We start from the raw sequence: 18,252 nt of genomic DNA, 5'->3' as shown, positions 1-18,252 counted from the left end.
GGGGTTGCTCAGCATAGGCAGAACTTTGGAAGTAAAAAAGTTCTTGGTAGGAACAAGGATCCAACGTGCTCAGGACAGAAGAGGCTTACGTCAAGTCTGAAGATAATCTAGTTCTGTAGCTCTTTGAAGACATCAACAAGCCTAACATGTAGTTAAATCCACAAGGGCTTCCTAGGGAGAATTTAACTCACTTAACATCCTTCTGTGGATTTCCAAATTTATTCTTCTTACATAGCACCTGACCGTGGTAAAGTCCCATCAAGGCCTTTGATTCTTTGGTCATTGCAAGCTCTCCAAATTTCTGAAAAGTAAAAGGGAATGAGAAGAGGTTGAACTTCACAGCCTCAGTGATGTGGATTCCTCTGCTCAGTTTCTCTACAGAGCAGAGTGATGCAAGCAAAGCCTAAGTGGCTCTGGGGCCTCTGTGGCGCCTGTGCTGCAGAGGCCTGTTTCCCACAGATTTCTTTTCTTTACTTCTTTGAAAAACATTTTGGATAAACTGAACTCTCAGATTCACTACCCCAGACCTGGTTACCTTTTCCACAGTATTAATGAGCTAATTTGTTCATTATAAAGATTGGGAAGAGGAGGCCCTGAGAAACCAAGTGACCTTGCTCAAAGCCACACTGTCCTGAAGTGCTAGAAACAGACCCTGAATGCAGGCAGCAGGACTCCCAGCTCTTCCCACTGGAGCAGGCTGCCGCACATGACACCTACCACTTTAACAAGCACTTTAACTCCAGGGAAAACAAGTCTCAGCTTCATGGTTGGGAGCATGAGAATAAAAGTATGGGTCTGGGGCCTCCCCGGTGGCACAGCGGTTGAGCGCTGGGTTGCGAAGCTGCCCGCAGCCTCTGCGGCGCTGGTTCAATGCCCAGCTGCTCCCCGGCCACCAGAGGAGGGTCCCGCGTGGCGTGCAGACCTCTCCTGCCGCCCGCTGCTCCCCTCAGCGGTGTACTTCGGTCCTTCTGCCTGCTCTGCTCCCGGCTCTGGTGAATTCTCTTACCCTCCCGCGCTTCTGACTGTACCCAGTGCTTGTAGAAATAAATAAGTAAATAAATCTTTAAAAAAAAAAAAAAGTATGGGTCTGACAGAATTGGGTTTGAATCCTGACTTTCATTTCCCACTTTTGAAGCTTCTTTACCCTTAAAATGGGAAAAGCAATACCCATTTAAAGTATTGCTGAGGGAATAAGTGAAAACTCTAGTAAAACAACTAGGGTATCAATGTTGTTATCATCACTAGTACCGAACTCATGCCACAGGGACTGGCGCTTGCTTGATAGCGCTGAGACTAACCCCTGCGCCACCAGGGAGGCCCCGTGGTTCTCCTTTATATAACTGCAAAAAATGGAAAGGAAATAACTTTACCTGAGATTCACAAAGATAGCCAGCGTCACTCCCTTGCTCTAGTCCTGTCTTTACCACCTAAAAAACATACAGAGAACACTTGTTCTTTTTTGGAGGAGACTGGTGTGATGGGCAGGAATGCTGAATGTCATTGTTAGTCTTCAAAGAGTAAGTCAACAGTTTAGAGTAGCCAGAGAAGAGGAGTGAGGTTGCTCAAGACTGACTTAACTGTCCCTCTTTGAAGCTACTGTAAATAGCATAAAGTGGAAAGAGATAAATAGAAGAAAATCAAAAAGTTAGAATAAAAAACAAAGTGGTCCCACAGTTCACTCTTCCTCTTTATCTGCCTCTGAATCCTGTTATTTTATCAGAGAAAGACTTGTCATCCTTCTTTTCCATGTGTTCAATAACATATAGAACACCTTTTCCTCTTAATTACCTTCTTTCTGTTTAAATTACTCTCCCAGTTTTTTCCTATTCTCCAAATGCAGTCAGTTCCCCAAAGTTCAACTTTCAGCTTTTTTCTCCCTCTAAATTTCCCATTCTTCTTCAGACATATCATCTAGTTTATCACATGAATTGTGAACTCTATGAAATTCAATTTAACATCTGGCATAAACAATATCCTAAGTAGAGAAATATAAGAAATGAAGAAAAGACCCTGTACTCAATCACCATAATTTATGGGAATGACAAATTTTTAAAACCCCTAATAAACAGACATACATCCTTAATTAACTTCTAACTACTGTTGCTTTATTTCCTGAAATATCTAAACCTCTGCACTTCCGAAACTTAATTCGAAATCTCTCTTTGGCAACTTATCTCAGGGTCTTATTCAAAGTGCAAATGTGAATTACAAAATTAAGTTTTACTCTCAACCATAAAAATGGTTCTCAGGCTGTTAAAAAAAAAAAAAAAAGGTTCTCTATGATCCACATAGGACAAAAGTCAAATTTCTTAATTCACTGACAATCTTTTTAAAACCTTACTACAATCTGCCTTCTGTAGACATTTCACTACCTCCTACAAAAAAAAACCTGGTATCATTAAATGTTCCTTAGAGAGCCTCATGCTTTCCAGTTACTGTAACTTTGCTCAAAATGCCCATTTTGCCTGACATTTTATCTTCAGAGATTCTCTATCCATTCTTCAGGATTCAGGTCAAATTCCATGAGGCTCTTCCTGATCTCTGGCTCAGAGTACTTCTCCAAGTACTTTGCAACTTTCACGACTCTGTCCAATTACCTGGCATTAATCCTATGTTGCCTTATAATGTCCCTTATACTGTTATCTGCCTTACCATGTATGTTTAATTTCCTCAGCCCAGGCTGAGAAAAATGGAGGTAGGAAATCACATTTCAGATTTTATGTGTCTTGGTGTCTTTTGCTGAAAGTATATTTGTTGAGGAATTCACTTTCCAATTCTGAACTCTCTGATTTACATGCTCTCTTAATTTTGGACTGGACTGAAGAGTTCTAAGTTTTAAAGTATATCATTAGACAGAAGTTTCTTCAACCTGTGATCATTTCAATTATTCTCCTTGATCTTTTTCAGACTACTCTAAATCATTACCTCCTTTTAAAAATTATGGCAATGGGGAAGTCCATTAGACACTTTGGACAGTGACAGTGGTTTTGACTAAGGATAGAACACAACAGATCCTTGAATAATATCACTTAGTATAACACAGATGCCTGATGTTATTCAGGGACCTGCTTTCATTGTTAGTGCACCTAAAGACACTGCTTCCCAGAACTACTGACATTTAATGAAGATTTATTGTACAGTGATCAATTTTGTTTCAATGACTCCCTAATAAATAGTTTACTGACCTTGTTATAATATTAATACTGATATAGTAATAATATTAATTATTATAATACTATTAATATATTATTATATAATTAATATCATATTAATAATATTAATTATAATATTAATCATATAGGTTCCTTTCCTGGTTTTTGTTAATTTTAAATTCACCAACTACTCAGTATAATTCTCACTAGTTATCCCCAAATGTATCAATTTATATGAGTCCTTATATACCCTTTCCTCACTATTGGTAAGTACTTTAACAGCAGAATTAAGAAGTTTAGTATGGGCACACATGGTCCAAAATGGTAACAGAGTACTGCTCTATGCAATGAGAGGTAATATGAGGAATGCAGAGTGTAAAGACTCCAGAGGATAGAGAGTCAAGACTCACATCAATTATTTTCAGAGGTGCAGGATAAAGGCCTTTGGTCTGCTTTCGTACTGTTTCTTCCACTTTTTTATAAATTTGTTGCCTGACAAATGGAATATTCATGGCGTACGATGTCAATTCTGCAAGGTAAAATGCTTTTAGATACTTATTGGAAAAGCCTAGCCACCTGTTTGTTTGTTCTGTAAACTCCATTAAAATGCAGTAGTTCTACTTATCCAAAAGAACTGCTTTTTATTCTGACATGCAAAATTTCTAAATTTTAACCTAAGCACTTCTTTAAACATGGTTTCATTACTTGATAAATGCTAAAGCAAGGCATTGGATACTACTCTTGTATTAATGTTTAAATCTTACAAAATTCAACAATTTGTTAAAACAGGGTTAGTTATAGGACTTAACCACAGAACAGAACTGTTGTACCCCTTTTAAGGTTAACTTTACACACAAATGATACATTTACTTCTTCCTCACCTAAAATTTATACCAATAAAACTTAATTCCCTGGAAAAAAGCTTTGCCTGTGGTGGGTTTTTTTTTGTGTGTTTGGAGAGGTTTAAGTATTTTTGGTGCAAGAGTGATTTTTCTTTATCAAAGTGAAGGAAGTATTCTCTCTCCCCAGGTACTTAGATCAATCAGCAATAAAATGTTTGCAGTATAATCCAAAATGTGCCCTTGGGCCTCCCTGGTGGCGCAGCAGGTTGAGCGCAGCACTGTGAGGCTGTCCGCAGCCTCTGCAGCATGGCTTTGATTCCTGCCTGGCCAGGGAGATAGCCACATGGCGCGGCAGACCTCTTCTATCTCACCCGCTGCTCCCCTCAGCAGTGTGTTTTGGTCAATCTGCCTGTTCTGCTCCCCACTCTGTTTCTGGTGAATTCTCTCACCCTCCCTCACCTCTTGTATAAATAAAAAATAAAATCTTTAAAAAAAAAAAAGTGTCCTGGGAAGGACTCAGAAGGGTGCGTGCTGGCTGCGAGTGCACTTGTGCCAGAGGCATAGAGTGCACATGTGCCAGCGGTATGAACCTAACTTTGAAATGAAATGCCTGTGCTTTGAAATGAAAAGGATGCAGGGCAGAGAACCAGGATCACAGTGGTTTGCATCTCTTATTTCTTTTTCATCATTGTCACTTTCTGAATTACTAGGCTTGTGGATGATAGCTAACACTGCCCACTGTATATATGTTATTTAAGTTTTGTAATTAAGAAGAAAATGGGAGTCTGCTGGGTCTCCTTACATATAATGGTTGATTTAATCTGTTTCATTTCTATTTTGTTAATTGTAAACTGATCAGTGATATTTGAATTCTTGCCTTTATGCTTTAATAATGACACTCACTTTCTATCAATCCCTTGTCTCTCTTTGGAGAGATTTTCTTATCAGCTAGTCCTTTGGCAAAAGTAACTGCAACTTCTTCTAGGTATTCAACTGTCCGTTCGTCTGAAGGTTTTAATCCTGGTCCTGTAAAAAAACACAATGGAATGTAAATCAGGTTTAGATCAATCGCAGGTAGGAAAAAACCTAGGTATGCCAAAGCCAAAGGCTCTATGCCCACTCTGCACAGTTTTTCATTTCAGACTGGAGACTGGGATGTGGAAAGTCACTAACTATGGACATAAGAAGAGGAGTAATATTGAACACCTAAACGTGCTCTCTAGGTAAAAAAAAAAAGGACTTAACTATGTCTCAGTCTGGCTTCCACTTCTTAGTAGGAGACAGTATGTCTCATGAGCCTATATTCTTGCTGTAAAAAGTGGGAAAAAGTTGCAAAAACACATTTGTAAAGACAATAGAGAGCTGTGGAAGCAACAAGGACAATGTGAATTAAAATTCCAGACAGGGAAGAGCCTGCTGGAGGTGACCTGATGATTGCTGGACATTTCCTTTCCTAGGGGTGTATGATGCTTTTGGCCACATGCTTTTGGACCTGGATCAAGCAGAAGGATGAGAGTGGAGGAAAATGAAATGACCAGTCTTTGATGGTCACATACAATAGATCAAAAGCTAGAGGAAACGAATGCAAAGTTATCCCCATGGAGCATTTGTGGAGTTCTAAGGGTGCAGGAGGCTGGAGGGGCTAGGTGAGAAAAGTGGAGGGAAATCTCTTTTAGTGTCATAATGTTTAATATACAAAGTACTTCTATGGAAATAAGGATATGCCAAAAATATGCAACTGATTTCCTATTCAAGGTATCTGCCAGATATTGAGACGCTTAGGGCAGGAGACTTAAGAGCAAGACTCAAAAATTCAAAGAATAAATTTATAATGCTGTGAAAACAGACACCTACCAGGCTCTTAATCAGAAGCCTGGAGGAGCCACACCAGAGGAAGTGGTGGCTGGGGTTGAAAAGGCAATCTTGTGCAGTCTGGTGACACTTAGGGAAAAAATTCTGATGGAGGAAGGAGCTTACAACTAATATGCAACCAACCTCCACCTTAAGACATCGACCCTATTTTGAACCTACATAGGGGAGAAAGAAAAAGAATTAAGCCCAAATCTTCTGAATGACAATAGTGCATAGGGTCCATGAAAAGTCCTACTGCAGTCTGCAGGTAGGTCATGGCGACTGGAATTTGTGGACTAGAATATTAGAGAGCAGTCCCTACACAAAAGGGAAGCCCTAGATATCTATAAAATGGCCCCTCAAAACTCTAGTGTAATTTTGCACATGCTGAGAGGCCAGGGGGAAAACCATGATAAAGGCATTCAAAGAATCAAGAAACAGATGCCTATTGCCAGGAGCAAATTGTCTGACAGAAACAGATGAAGAAATGAAAAGACAGAATTGGCAAACACAATGTCCGAAAGGCTATACTGTGAATTCATGCCAAATATACAGCATTCATGCCAAATGGACACATAAAGAGAAATTGAAGACATGAAAGGGAATGTTATTTCTCAAAACAAAATCAAAAACCTGAAACAAAAAACACACAGGACTGGATTAACAGCAGATTGCACACTGAAGGGCAGGAAACTTAAATTCATGGCAGAAGAAAATATATAGAACTTATATCACAGTTTTTAAATTACAGGGTATCAAAAGGAGAAGAGTGAATTTCACGAAGGACTTTGCATCATCTTCAGAGCATTTTCAGTTGTATGTAGAATAGTTAATTATGTTAGGTGGAAGTAAGATTTTATTGTCTTTATTTGGAGATTTAGTATGGTATAACGATATATGCAGTGTTAAGGTGACAAAAGGTGGGGTGTGATGGTCTTTTTTTAAAAAAAATATTTATGCATACAAGAACTGGGGTACAGGCCAAAGGTGTGGGGGGTGAGAGGATTCACCAGAGACAGAGTGGTGAACAGACCAGGCGGATTGACTGAAATACACTGCTGAGGGGAGCAGTAGGTGAGACAGGAGATATGATGGTCTTTTGATGTGTCAATCTGACTAGGCTATAGTCCTTAGTAATCCAATAAACACCACTTTAGTTGTTATTGGGAAGCTATTTTGTAGATAGCTACATCATCAGATGACTAAGGAAGATCACCCTAAATAATGTGGGTCATCTTAATTTAATCATTTGAAAGACATTAAGCACAGAGCTGAGATTAGTGCACTTTCAATAACTGACAGGACCAGTAACCCATAGGGATATAGAAGATTTAAATAACTTTATCAACTGCTTGACCTAAAATCTAAAAACAGTCCATCCAACAACAGTAAAATATATTCAAGTGCATTGGGAACATTTGCCAAAGCAGATCACCGTCTTGGCTATAAGACGACTTAATAAACTTTAAAATTATTAAAATCATACAAGCAAGGATACCTGATTTTTATTATTCACGGTAGTCATGTTTTACAAAGTCACCACAAAAATGAATTAAACCATACTGAACTATTTTATCAGTAGATGCAATTGTTATTATTCTCAGGTTAGTTTTTCATATTTTACATTATTTAAAAAACCACAAAAATTGAAGAAGTGTTCTTATGGATAATGTTACAAGTTAAGAACCAAATACATGACTTGATTGAATTTTGTTCTCTTGATGTCCAAATTATAAAGTAAAATAGAAATTAGGGTAATGTCGGAAATGATTTTATTATTAGGAAATTTCACTCTTATATAATGATGATTTGTTATTTAAGAGTGTGTTTCCTTTTAATCAATATTCAACAGAATAACTTTAAAAAAATAACTTCATAAGGCCCAACTCGAAGGCATGCTAATACTTACCCAGGGGGTCCACCAATTGGTCAACTAACCCCATTTTTTTTGCTCTATCTGCACGAATGTTTCTACCAGTCAGCATCATGTCAAAAGCAGCAGGCACACCCACCTAATGTGCAAGTAAGGATCAGAGGACAGGAGAAAAAAGTATCAGTGACCATTATACTTCACAAATCACTCAAGTGAACAAAATAAATATTAAAATAAGAAAAGTCAAACCACATTTCTATGCTATTTATCAATCAGTTAAATTTTATATACCAATACTCATTTCAGTAACTTTTGGGATTATAAACCTCTAGCTAAAGTAAAAATGTCTTTAGTTCTCTTAATTCTGTTTGTAGAATTTCTGTCTTGTGGACTTGATAAGGTGGAGAAATAATTTCAGGCTTCTTAAAATTGATCACTTATGTCATTCTAAGTTTCTTTTCTATCACTTATATAATATTTAAAAATTCTACATTAGAACCAGTAGAGACTCTGAGAAACGTGGCAGGTTTGACAATGCCTTAGAAAGAATTATAGGTCTAGCAAAAATAGAACTCAACTTGGGTATTTTATCAAGAAAAATGGCATCTAGAAACATTCAAATGCCAACTATAAAACAAGAAATTCAGTAAATATTTTTATATACATTTATACTTATTCATTCTTTAAAAAAATCATCTGGCCAATCCCCATGAAGGAAAGCACATTATTATCAGAAAACTGACACTGAGTTTCTTTTTTTTTCTGTGCCCACTTTATATCAACTCTTCTCCAAAGAGGAGAGCTGCTGATTTGTAATTCCACCGAGGAATCCAGAATTATGAGATTTAGTGGGCCCTCAACTTTGATATTAACATTGTTCTGCAGCCTTCATTTCTGACTATTTCCCCACTCCTTAAGAATCCAAATAGCTGAGGGACCTCCTTTGGCTTTACAGAATTCTGCAAAGAGATGGTCTAAATCAGATAATGAGGGGAAAGGTCTGTCTCTTATATTTATTAGGAAATATCATCCAAGGATTTGATAAACTGATTAGATGGTACCAAGCAGAGAAGGAACAAATTAAATTATGAGCTCTGGGAAAGCAAGACAATTATCTTATTTATCTTTATCCTTCTTCAGGGACTGACAAACGTCTTTGATTAAGGAATTGAAAAAAAAAAAGTAGAAATGAAAAAATAAGCACATGGGAGTAGAAATTTGTCATTTATCTTATGTAATCATATTTTATTTTGTTTCTAAATTCCACAAGGAATACCTATCTCTATATTTTATATAAAAGGAAACAGATCTAAAGGAGCATATAGGTACTGAGGTTCTCAAGTTCACAGGGGTCTTAAACTCACCATTTTGGGCAGCCTTTGTGTGCCTCCTGCTCCTGGCAAGATCCCCAGCAAGACTTCAGGGGCACCTAATACTGTTTTTTTATCTTTTGTTGCTATTCTGTACTGGCATGAAATGGCAAGCTTCAAAAAAATGAAAGAAAATTACAATATTATGAAATGCAACTTTATAAGATCTTAGGATCTGTGAGAAGTATACCCACAGAATAAACTACAATTCCTTAGGTTGGCATTCAATGCTTTCTACAATTTACCTTCCCATTCATATATATATATATTTATTTATATAAATAAGATTTATTTATTTATGCATACAAGAGCTGGGGTACAGGCCAGAGATGCAGGGGGTGAGAGGATTCACCAGAGACAGAGTGGGGAACAGAACAGGCAGATTGACCAAAGTACACTTCTGAGGGGAGCAGCGGGCGAGACAGGAGAGGTCTGCGCCATGTGAGTTGCTCCCTGGCAGGCTGGGGATTGAACTCGTGCTGCAGAGGCTTTGGATTGCTTCATAGTGCAGTGTTTAAACCCTTGCACCACCAGGGCGGCCCAACCCATTCATATTTTTCCCTTGGTTTATTACAGATTTCCTTAAAATCTGCTGAAAGTTATGGAAGCTCTTGTTAGAAAAATGCACAACTGTACCTCAGGCTACATTGTACCCTATAGACTCTTCTTTCCAATCAAGCAGGCCCACTTATGGTGTGCTAATAAGTGTTGCTTATCCTCCTTTTTGCTCACACCACGTGAATGCCCTCCCCTTCCCTCCTACCACTTGCTAGCTAATCCCATCTTTCAGGACCAGGCACAAGATTCCTTAATTAATATATATGAAAGTGTCTAGCATAGAGCCCAGTATGTGATAAATGCTCAATAAATGTTAATTTTCTTTTATCCTGCCTTTTTCCTATATGTTCCAGACTAGAAGACCTCTCTTCTCTAAATCTCAGATTACTTACCACTTTTGCTACTCACAAGGCACTTAAATGTATATTATACTTTGTGTTTCTCAACTAGACTTACGCAGGTTAAGAGCATGGATCATACTTCTGAATCTTTGCCCTGCAAACTTGAACCAGGACTTGAAAGGGACTGTAGAAATGTAATTTAAATCTTAACTTAGAAATGAACACATCACATTTTGGTTCATTTGCTCTGTGCCATGTAGAGAAAGGATTAAAACCTAGCCAGAAGTTTGATAACAAAAAAGAAAGCTAATTCTGTTTCAAGAGAAACTATTCACAAAACCTAAAGGTAACCTAAAGGTTTATAGCTGGTGAATCCCATCAAAGTGTTAGTGTCTCAATGACTTTGGAGTAATTCTATACCTCAAGTCCTCCTCCCAAGCAGGAGCCATTGATGGCAGCCACAATAGGCTTTGTGGATTTCTCAAGTTTCTCAAACATTTTCTGTCCTTCTTGTGATACTTGTGCTACTTCTTGAGCATTCTTGCAAGCAGCTAACATGCTGAAGTATCCATGAAAACAGAGAAGTGGGAAAAAAGCAAAGATGAAACTATAACCTCCTTTGTTTAATACCTCATCCATTATATCCTTATTCTGTCATATATCAATATTTGGTAGTGAGTCTTCACTTCAGAAGTTAAAGAATGGTCTTCCCTTTAATAGCACTAACATCAGCAACATCATCTCTTTTTACAAAAAGTGTTGACTTCTGGAGTCACAGAACATGAAGCAAAACATTTGCATAATTTACTTTTGTTTCTATAACAAAAATTAGATCACAGAGCTTTGTACATGAGAAAATAACCTTGTGATAAATATTATCACTATCAGATTAAACGTTTTCACTAGCAGGTATCTTATATGTTAAAAAGCATTCTGTAACTTGCTCTTTTTAAAAACTTGACATGTTTTTGAGCTCTAAAAATATACTGTGGATCTAATTAACTCCTTTTTTCACAGTATTTTATCATGTGGCTGTCTCACACTTCATTTATCTATTACCCTATTGATTGAAATTGAGTTTGTTTCAAATTGTTTATCATTCTAATTATATAGGACTGAACATCCTTGTATATGGATCCTTATAAACAAAGGGTAGAATTCCTCTAGCATATATACCTAGAAGAGAGGTATTGCTGGACCATACGATATATTACGTGCATTTTCAATTTATGAAATGCTGCCAAATTGTTTCTAACGTGGCGAAACCAATTGGCATTCCTATAAATATATTTCTCATTTCCCCAAGTCCTTGGCAACATGATATTTTCAAATTTTTTAATGTTTGTTGGTTTGATGGGCCAAAAATAGGCATCTCGTAGTTGGCTTAATTTTATAATATTTTAAAAATTCTAATCAAATTCTTCCTTGAACCGTGTTCAACTTCTTTAAGGAAATGCTGTATTTAGTCTTACATGGCTTAAGAAACAAGCACTTCTACTTTTATCAATTTCCTCATACTCATGTAAATTAAAAAAAAAAAAACTTCCGAGAATTTATTTAAAAGGAGAATAACTAGGTCTAAGAAGAATATTATTAGTCAAGATAAAAAATGACTTCAAATGTTGGAAAACTTACTTGATATCTGCACCTGCAATGAAGCATCCTGGCTTTGATGAGATAAGCACAGCACTTCTGATTTGATCACTAGACCAGATTTCATTCATTACTTCTACAAACTCTGACTGCAGTTCTTTATTCAGAGTATTTACCTGCCAAAGGGAAATACATATATACATCCATATATATCTCTGAGGGTTTAAATTTGAAGTAGCAGGTGTAGTACAATGTGTGATTGTAGGAAATATGTTTATCCAGCAGAAATACACTCTTAGAAGAAAGGGGGGTAGAGGAAAAAAATCCAACTCCATGAGCATTCTGTTCAGGCAGCTTGGTCAACTGTAAGCACACCTCTTTTTAAAAATAGTTCTACTGAAAGGAGGAACTCAGGGTCACATTCCTCAGAGTCTGAAGCATATGCAAGCTATAAATAAGTCTACAAACATTTATTGGCATGGGGAAAATCTGTATAACATTAGTTATAAACAAAGATTGTATTTTGGTTCTCATCTAATACATTACCTCCTCATTCTACATTGTAACAAAACGCTAATGTTATTAACCCTTGATATTAATCTGACAACTAAGGTTAACAAGGACCTCTGCTTCAGAAAACTGGCTTCCTTGGGCAAGTTGTCAAACTCCATCAAAATAATAAGGTCATATAATAAAATTATTGGCAGGTTGGTGAACTTATTTATTATTTGGACTGGATTCAAGAATGTAGTTAGTAGAAATAAACTGCACATTAAATTATGTACCTTTGAATTGGGTGAGTTAATTCGAACAACTGCCACATCCCCTTTGACTGCATAGTTAATATGGGTTCTAGCTAAAAAGAAAAGAAACATTTATTTGTAAACATATTTATTGCTAGGTAAATCTAAAAAGCAATGTGCAAGCATGTCAATGAAAAACTAAACTTACCCCGCAAAGCAGAGGATCCTGTAAAGCTGCGGCAAATGTAACCTGTAAGAAAAAGGTATTTCAAAATTATTTTACAAAATAAGAATCTCTGCAGTACCTATTATATATAACAGAGCTGAAACTGGTATAAACAAACAACAAAAAAAAATTAGAGCAATGTATTCTAGGTCATTGAGACTACTACCCTATCTTTTTCATTTCAATTATTGGGTCATCTGATTATCTGAATACTAGATACTAGACAGAAGAATGGCGTCCCACAAATATCACGTTCTCAGCAACTATGTCAGGTTATATGGCAAAAGGGAATTAAGGTTGCAAGTGGGAATGTTTTCTTCACCTTTCTTTCTACCCTTTCTACCCAATTCTTTAAGGAAGGGTCAGAAAAAGGCACAGAAAATAGCAGTTTTATACTGGTTTGAAAGTCTAAGCAACATATTACTGTAAAAAGAACACTGTAAATGGCATCAAAACCAGAGCTGAGTGCTCTCTGGTTCTGTCTATATTTCTTTTTCAGGCAATCCTAACCACTTATCTTAGAGCAAAGGGCCTGAGAGTCAAGACTTGGGTTCTGCCATCAAGTTTATCATTTACTAGTTCTATGACCAGGAGCAAGTCTCTTAGTGCATTTCAGTGTTCTTTAAAGACAGAAATAAAAGTGATGTAATGATTATAAAAATACTTGTAAGCCAAAGTGCTACACCAAGGTAAATTACCATAGAAGGCCTCAATCCCACTGCCTCTACTTCACTAATGAGAGACTTCCCTTCTCTGCTTTTCCATCATCTTTAATCTCTGTCATCTGTACTCACCACTCTTCCTCCCTTTTATCTGTATCATGTCCCCAGTGGTTCCCCCAGTATCATCTTGAGATTGCATCCACAACGATCTTTCCCATCTCTGCTCAAATTTTGATCTTTTATTATTACTGTTTTGTTTTCTAATCATTCTAGCATCTGTAACAGATGTTTTCCCTGACTAAATTGTAATCTCTTCTAATATCATCTTATGGTCATTCATTCAATAGACCTTAATTGTGGCCTCCAATTGCCATGCACGTTTCTAGGTACTAGGAGTACATCTGGGTACTTGGTATGAACAGAAAGACAAAAATCCCTTTGTGTGCTTATATCCTAAGGTAGCAGGGGCTATGCTATCTGGGAAGAATCAGTTTCTGCTCAGTAGTAATAAATGAAAAGGTAAAAACAGGCTTGTAATAAAAAGGAGTTTGCCTATAAAGTAGAAACTCCAGTTGGGAGGGAGCCAGGGAATAGATAATTCTAGCTAGAACAGAATAAAGTGGATCAGAGTGGGAATGGACTGACTGGGAATGCAGGGTGGAGGGGATGGGGTGAAAAGACAGTTAAAACCCAAGAAACCTAAGTATGTAAATAAGTATGTTAGAAGATAAATACCAAAGCATAAACGAGCAAAAGCTGAGGGGAGGGCATTTGGGCATGCACTGCAATTTTTTTTTTAAAAGATTTATTTTATTTAAAAAAGAAGCGGGGTACAGGCCAGATGTGCAGAAGGGTGAGAGGATTCACCAGAGACAGAGCGGGGTACAGAACAGGCAGATGGACGAGATACACTGCTGAGGGGAGCAGTGGGTGAGACAGGAGAGGTCTGCTCGCCATGTGGGTTGCTCCAAGGCTGGCGGGGATTGAACCGGCACTGCAGAGGCTGTGGACAGCTTCACAGCGCTGCACTCAACTGCCTGAGCCACCAGGGAGGCCCCTGCATGCACTGCAATTTTAAAAACCAAATATCTGAGACAAGTTGGCACTCATTAGCTTACAGTTTAAGTCATTTGAAACTCTTATCCATTAACCTACCTCTTCTATACACACAGACATAAAAGCTCTCCTTTAAATCAACAAAACAAATAACAAAGAGAAAAATCAGTAAACGTACAACATATTTGGAAAAAAAAAAAAACAACTCCAAAACAATGTAAACGAAATCAAGTTGGAGCATAAAGTAGATGTGCTTTTGGATTCTAGCCTTGCTGCTACTCAGGAGAGCTTACTTTAGAGCCGTTGGATGAACTTTAGCCTATATTTACTGTGCCAGCAAAAGAGAGAGACCTTTCTCCCACTTTTTAGTCATTTTTAACAATTTAACTCTTGAAAATAACTTTCAAGACCCATGGAGGGGGAGGATAGAAAGAGATTATGCTGACACAAATTCAAATATGAAATGTTACTCTGGTTTTAACAACCAACAGCTTTCTCAAAATTCAACTCTGTGGAAAGGGATAGAAATAAGGAAATGAGAGTCAAATTTAAATATACATCATCTACTAAGGTATTTGCCTCTAATTCATTTCCCATGAAATAATTTTACTACTTAATTAGGAATTTAAATTTAAAAGAGTGTAAATTAAACAAGATATTTGATCAATGTATCATTTTCATTTGACAGTATTCAGAATTATAGCAATCTCAGAACATGAATGGATTAAAACTTCAAGAATTACAAATCAGTTTCAAGAGATTTTAACACACCTAGCAATAAATGTCATGATCTCATCTAATGTTGGGCAATGCCTTAGACAGGGTAAAGATAAACGCCTTTCAGGGTAAAGGACTAATCTGTTGAGTCTAAATGTCAATTCAGGTGTGCAGGTAATTTTAAATTCATTGTCTAGACATTTTTTTTTTAAAGGGACAATAATCATAATGAGCCACATATTCTTACTGATGAAAACAATGCAGCGTATATATTTACATGTATATGTTTCTATATAAAAAAAGGAAAACTGGGCCTCCCCGGTGGCGCAGCGGTTGAGCGCTGGCTTGCGAAGCTGCCCGCAGCCTCTGCATTGCCGGTTCGATTCCCGGCTGCTCCCGGGCCACCAGAGGCGGGTCCCACATGGCGCGCAGACCTCTCCTGCCGCCCTCTGCTCCCCTCAGCAGTGTACCTTGGTCCTTCTGCCTGCTCTGCTCCCCGCTCTGGCTCTGGTGAATTCTCTCACCCTCCCACGCTTCTGACTGTACCCAGTGCTTGTATAAATAAATAAAAATAAATCTTTAAAAAAAAAAGGAAAACTAAGCTTGTATTTTTTAATTGTATGTGTAAAATGTAAATATTACTTTAAAAAATCCTCAGATATACAGAAATCATAGTTCTTCAGGGCTAGAAAAAGTTAATACTTCATGTTTACACTGAGCACTTACTCCATGAAACACTCCATTAGAATTAAAAAGGTGGTATTAACCCCCATTTCAAATGAGAAAAAAAATACAGAAATTGATTGCCCAAGGTCACCAGAGGGTAAAAAGCAGAGTCAGATTTAAACCCAGAAGTTAGACTCCCCATTAAATGCTTTTTATTGGTTTGTCATACTACTTTTCATGTTAAAGAAAATCCATAGTCTCAATAATTCATTTTACAGATGAGAGAAATAAAGCCCGCTGAAAGTGTATCCAAAGTCACACAACTAGTGGATAGAAACCGTGAGACCTGACTCCTGGTTCAGTGTCAGATCACCTGCTAATCTGTAAGAAGTACTTAAAAACCAACTCTAGGAAAGTTAAAAAATAATACATTTAATTTTTTTTTAAAGTGTTGAGCCATACAGGGGGCAAACAGGAAACAAAACTAAAAAGTAACATGACCAAATACTAACAGTATGTATGAGTGGTAAGAGAATGGGTGATTCATTTTCGTTCATTCTCTTTTCCCAATTTTATAACACTTCAATGTTCTGAAGTATCATCAGTGGTGCACAGACATACAAGAGTCCTGACAAGAAAAAAACTGGTCAAGAAAGCAAAAAAGATTCAATTATCCAAAACCGATCCCTTAAAATAAAGCTGCCAGGCACCTGCCTGAAAAGAACACACTGCCCCAGAGGTTCAGGAGGAGAAAGGCATATTAATTTCTGATTAAGCAACCGGCGCTAACAACATACAATAAAAAGTCGCCATTTCACCTTACAGATGAAATGGAAAAACATCCTTGATTTTCTACCATCACCCACCTTAACTCTTTGCCAATTTGAAAAGGAAAAAAGAAAAAGCCAGCGTAAATTGACCGCGCGTATCGTCACCAACAAGATTCGAAATACTTCTTAAAAATATTTTATTCCTTAAGACACAGGAATTTGCCTATTTTGTAAGTCTCTTTTAGCAAGCTGCAGACTCTCCGCGTGAACCTTAACACACCATACATCCACTCCGCGAATACTGAAAGGACAGGAGTTGCTTTTCAATACAAATGTAAAATGATTTATAGGGAAGGAGTCGGGAGTGGCAGGTTGCAAAGCTGGTTAATTTCATCCAAGAAGCGTGTAAGGCGGCTGCTGCGGGCCCGGCACTGGGGAGCCGCGAACACCTGACAGCCAGGTCAGCCTCGGTCCTCAGGGCCTCCCGACCAGGAGGCCGGGCCCGAGGCGCTCCCCCAAGACAGCGCGAGGGCGTCAGTCCAGAGGAGCCCCGGAGACTGGACCGGGCTCCGACTCGCGAACTAACCCGCCGCCGGGCCGGGGTGGAGGGAGCCGGAGTCCAGCCCCCGCGCCGGGGCGCAGCAGCCTCGGCCCGGGAGCAGCACCCCCCGCGGTCGGGGCCGGGTCCCCGCGAGGGGCGGGGAGGCCGCGGGGCCGGGACACGCGCGGTCGAGGCCCCTCGGCTCTCCGCAGGCGTCGTGCCCGGGGATCGGGGCGCCCTCAGCCCGGCCTCACCTCGGCAGCGAAGCGTCCTGGAAGCAGTGAAGCGGCCGAGACTGCCGATTGCCCGCGAGGCCACCATCTTGAGCGGGAGGACGAAAGTGGTGAGCGCCGCCAGCGGGGGCGGCCGGGCCGAGGGCTTTTCTTCTTCTGCGCCGGCCCCGCACAGGCGGCCACCTACCGCCTGACTGAAATTCCCGGGCGGCGTCGCCGCGGGCCCCGGCGCTTCCGGGTCGCGGCCGGGAGACTCCGGCCCCCGGGGAGGGCCGAGGCCCGCCGAGGCGGGGCGGGGAGCTGGGACTTCCAGTCAGGCGGCCGGCGGGCAGCCCGAGACTCCGCGGCCGGGCCTGAGGGGGCCTTCCCCGGCAGGACCCGCCCCGAGGCCCAACGAGTCTTGTCACTTGGACCCCAACTTTGCCGGCAGCCGCAGCCGCGAGGACGGGACCTGAGGTGAGGCCGGGAGGCTTTCCTCCCCACGCCCTCCCCACCCGCTGCGGCGGTGCCGGCGGCCGCGGCCGCGCCCGGGCCCGCCGAGTTCCAGGAGCGGAAGGAAGCGCCGGGGTGGGTCCCCCGAGCCGGGCGAGCGAGGCGGTCGCGTCGCGCTGTCCCTCGGGTCAGCGGCCTCCCCCGTCTGGGGCTGTCACCCCGGCTGTTGGCCTGTGGGGTGTTGGCTTAGCCTGGCTCGCGTTGTGGCGTTTGCTGTTGTTTTACCTGTAGCCAGGTCAGCGACCGCAGAGATTTAGAGCTGGGCCGGAGGGTTACCCCATTCCTGCTGCCCAGGGTGGGCCTTGGCCCTGCGGCCGTTGGGGACTGGGGTGTAGGAGGGGCTGGCACGTCCTCCGTCCTGCTCGGAGAGCCCGTTTCTTCCAGAGGATTTTCTAGTCCTAAAGGGACCGGGGCGGTCATCTCGTCAGTCCTTCTCTTCATTTGCTGGGTGAAGCCCGTGAGTCAGAGAGAGTGAGTTCACCCACGGCCACAGGTGGGAGAAGCGGTACTAGAGCCCACGGTCCTGATTTCTAGTCAGGATCTCTGCGCTCAACCATAACTGTTTT

The 18,252-nt window shown here is 40.1% G+C and overlaps 2 protein-coding genes across 6 annotated transcripts in view; one reads left to right on the top strand and one right to left on the bottom strand.

Annotated features, from left to right (window-relative positions):
* The window catches only part of HADHA (hydroxyacyl-CoA dehydrogenase trifunctional multienzyme complex subunit alpha), a 30,073-nt gene extending 12,717 nt beyond the window's left edge, over positions 1–17,356 (bottom strand). The window contains exons 1-11 of the mRNA XM_037528394.2: positions 17,216–17,356; positions 12,532–12,573; positions 12,366–12,436; positions 11,623–11,756; positions 10,408–10,546; positions 9,083–9,202; positions 7,755–7,857; positions 4,898–5,020; positions 3,563–3,681; positions 1,371–1,427; positions 192–301 (exon numbers count right to left, since the gene is read on the bottom strand). Coding sequence (XP_037384291.1) covers positions 192–301; positions 1,371–1,427; positions 3,563–3,681; positions 4,898–5,020; positions 7,755–7,857; positions 9,083–9,202; positions 10,408–10,546; positions 11,623–11,756; positions 12,366–12,436; positions 12,532–12,573; positions 17,216–17,282 — 1,085 coding nt within the window. The 5' untranslated portion in view covers positions 17,283–17,356. The remainder of the gene's footprint in view (positions 1–191; positions 302–1,370; positions 1,428–3,562; positions 3,682–4,897; positions 5,021–7,754; positions 7,858–9,082; positions 9,203–10,407; positions 10,547–11,622; positions 11,757–12,365; positions 12,437–12,531; positions 12,574–17,215) is intronic.
* A 194-nt stretch (positions 17,357–17,550) lies between these two features.
* HADHB (hydroxyacyl-CoA dehydrogenase trifunctional multienzyme complex subunit beta) overlaps positions 17,551–18,252 on the top strand; it is a 33,387-nt gene continuing 32,685 nt past the window's right edge. Inside the window, exon 1 of one of the 5 annotated variants that reach the window (XM_037528391.2) lies at positions 17,551–17,650. The gene's annotated coding sequence lies outside the window, so the exon portion shown is untranslated. Of the gene's footprint in view, positions 17,651–17,737; positions 17,762–17,811; positions 17,922–17,986; positions 18,180–18,252 lie in introns of those variants that run through there. The other 4 variants (XM_037528393.2, XM_037528392.2, XM_054701262.1 and 1 more) reach the window with 4 other exon arrangements.

The sequence above is a fragment of the Talpa occidentalis genome, unplaced genomic scaffold (genome assembly GCF_014898055.3).
Source record: "Talpa occidentalis isolate TD23 unplaced genomic scaffold, MPIMG_talOcc4v2.1 talOcc4.5, whole genome shotgun sequence".
Classification (NCBI taxonomy): Eukaryota; Metazoa; Chordata; class Mammalia; order Eulipotyphla; family Talpidae; genus Talpa; species Talpa occidentalis.
The sequence above is the reverse complement of the archived record's forward strand: the minus strand, read 5'-3'. Positions and strand labels throughout refer to the sequence as shown.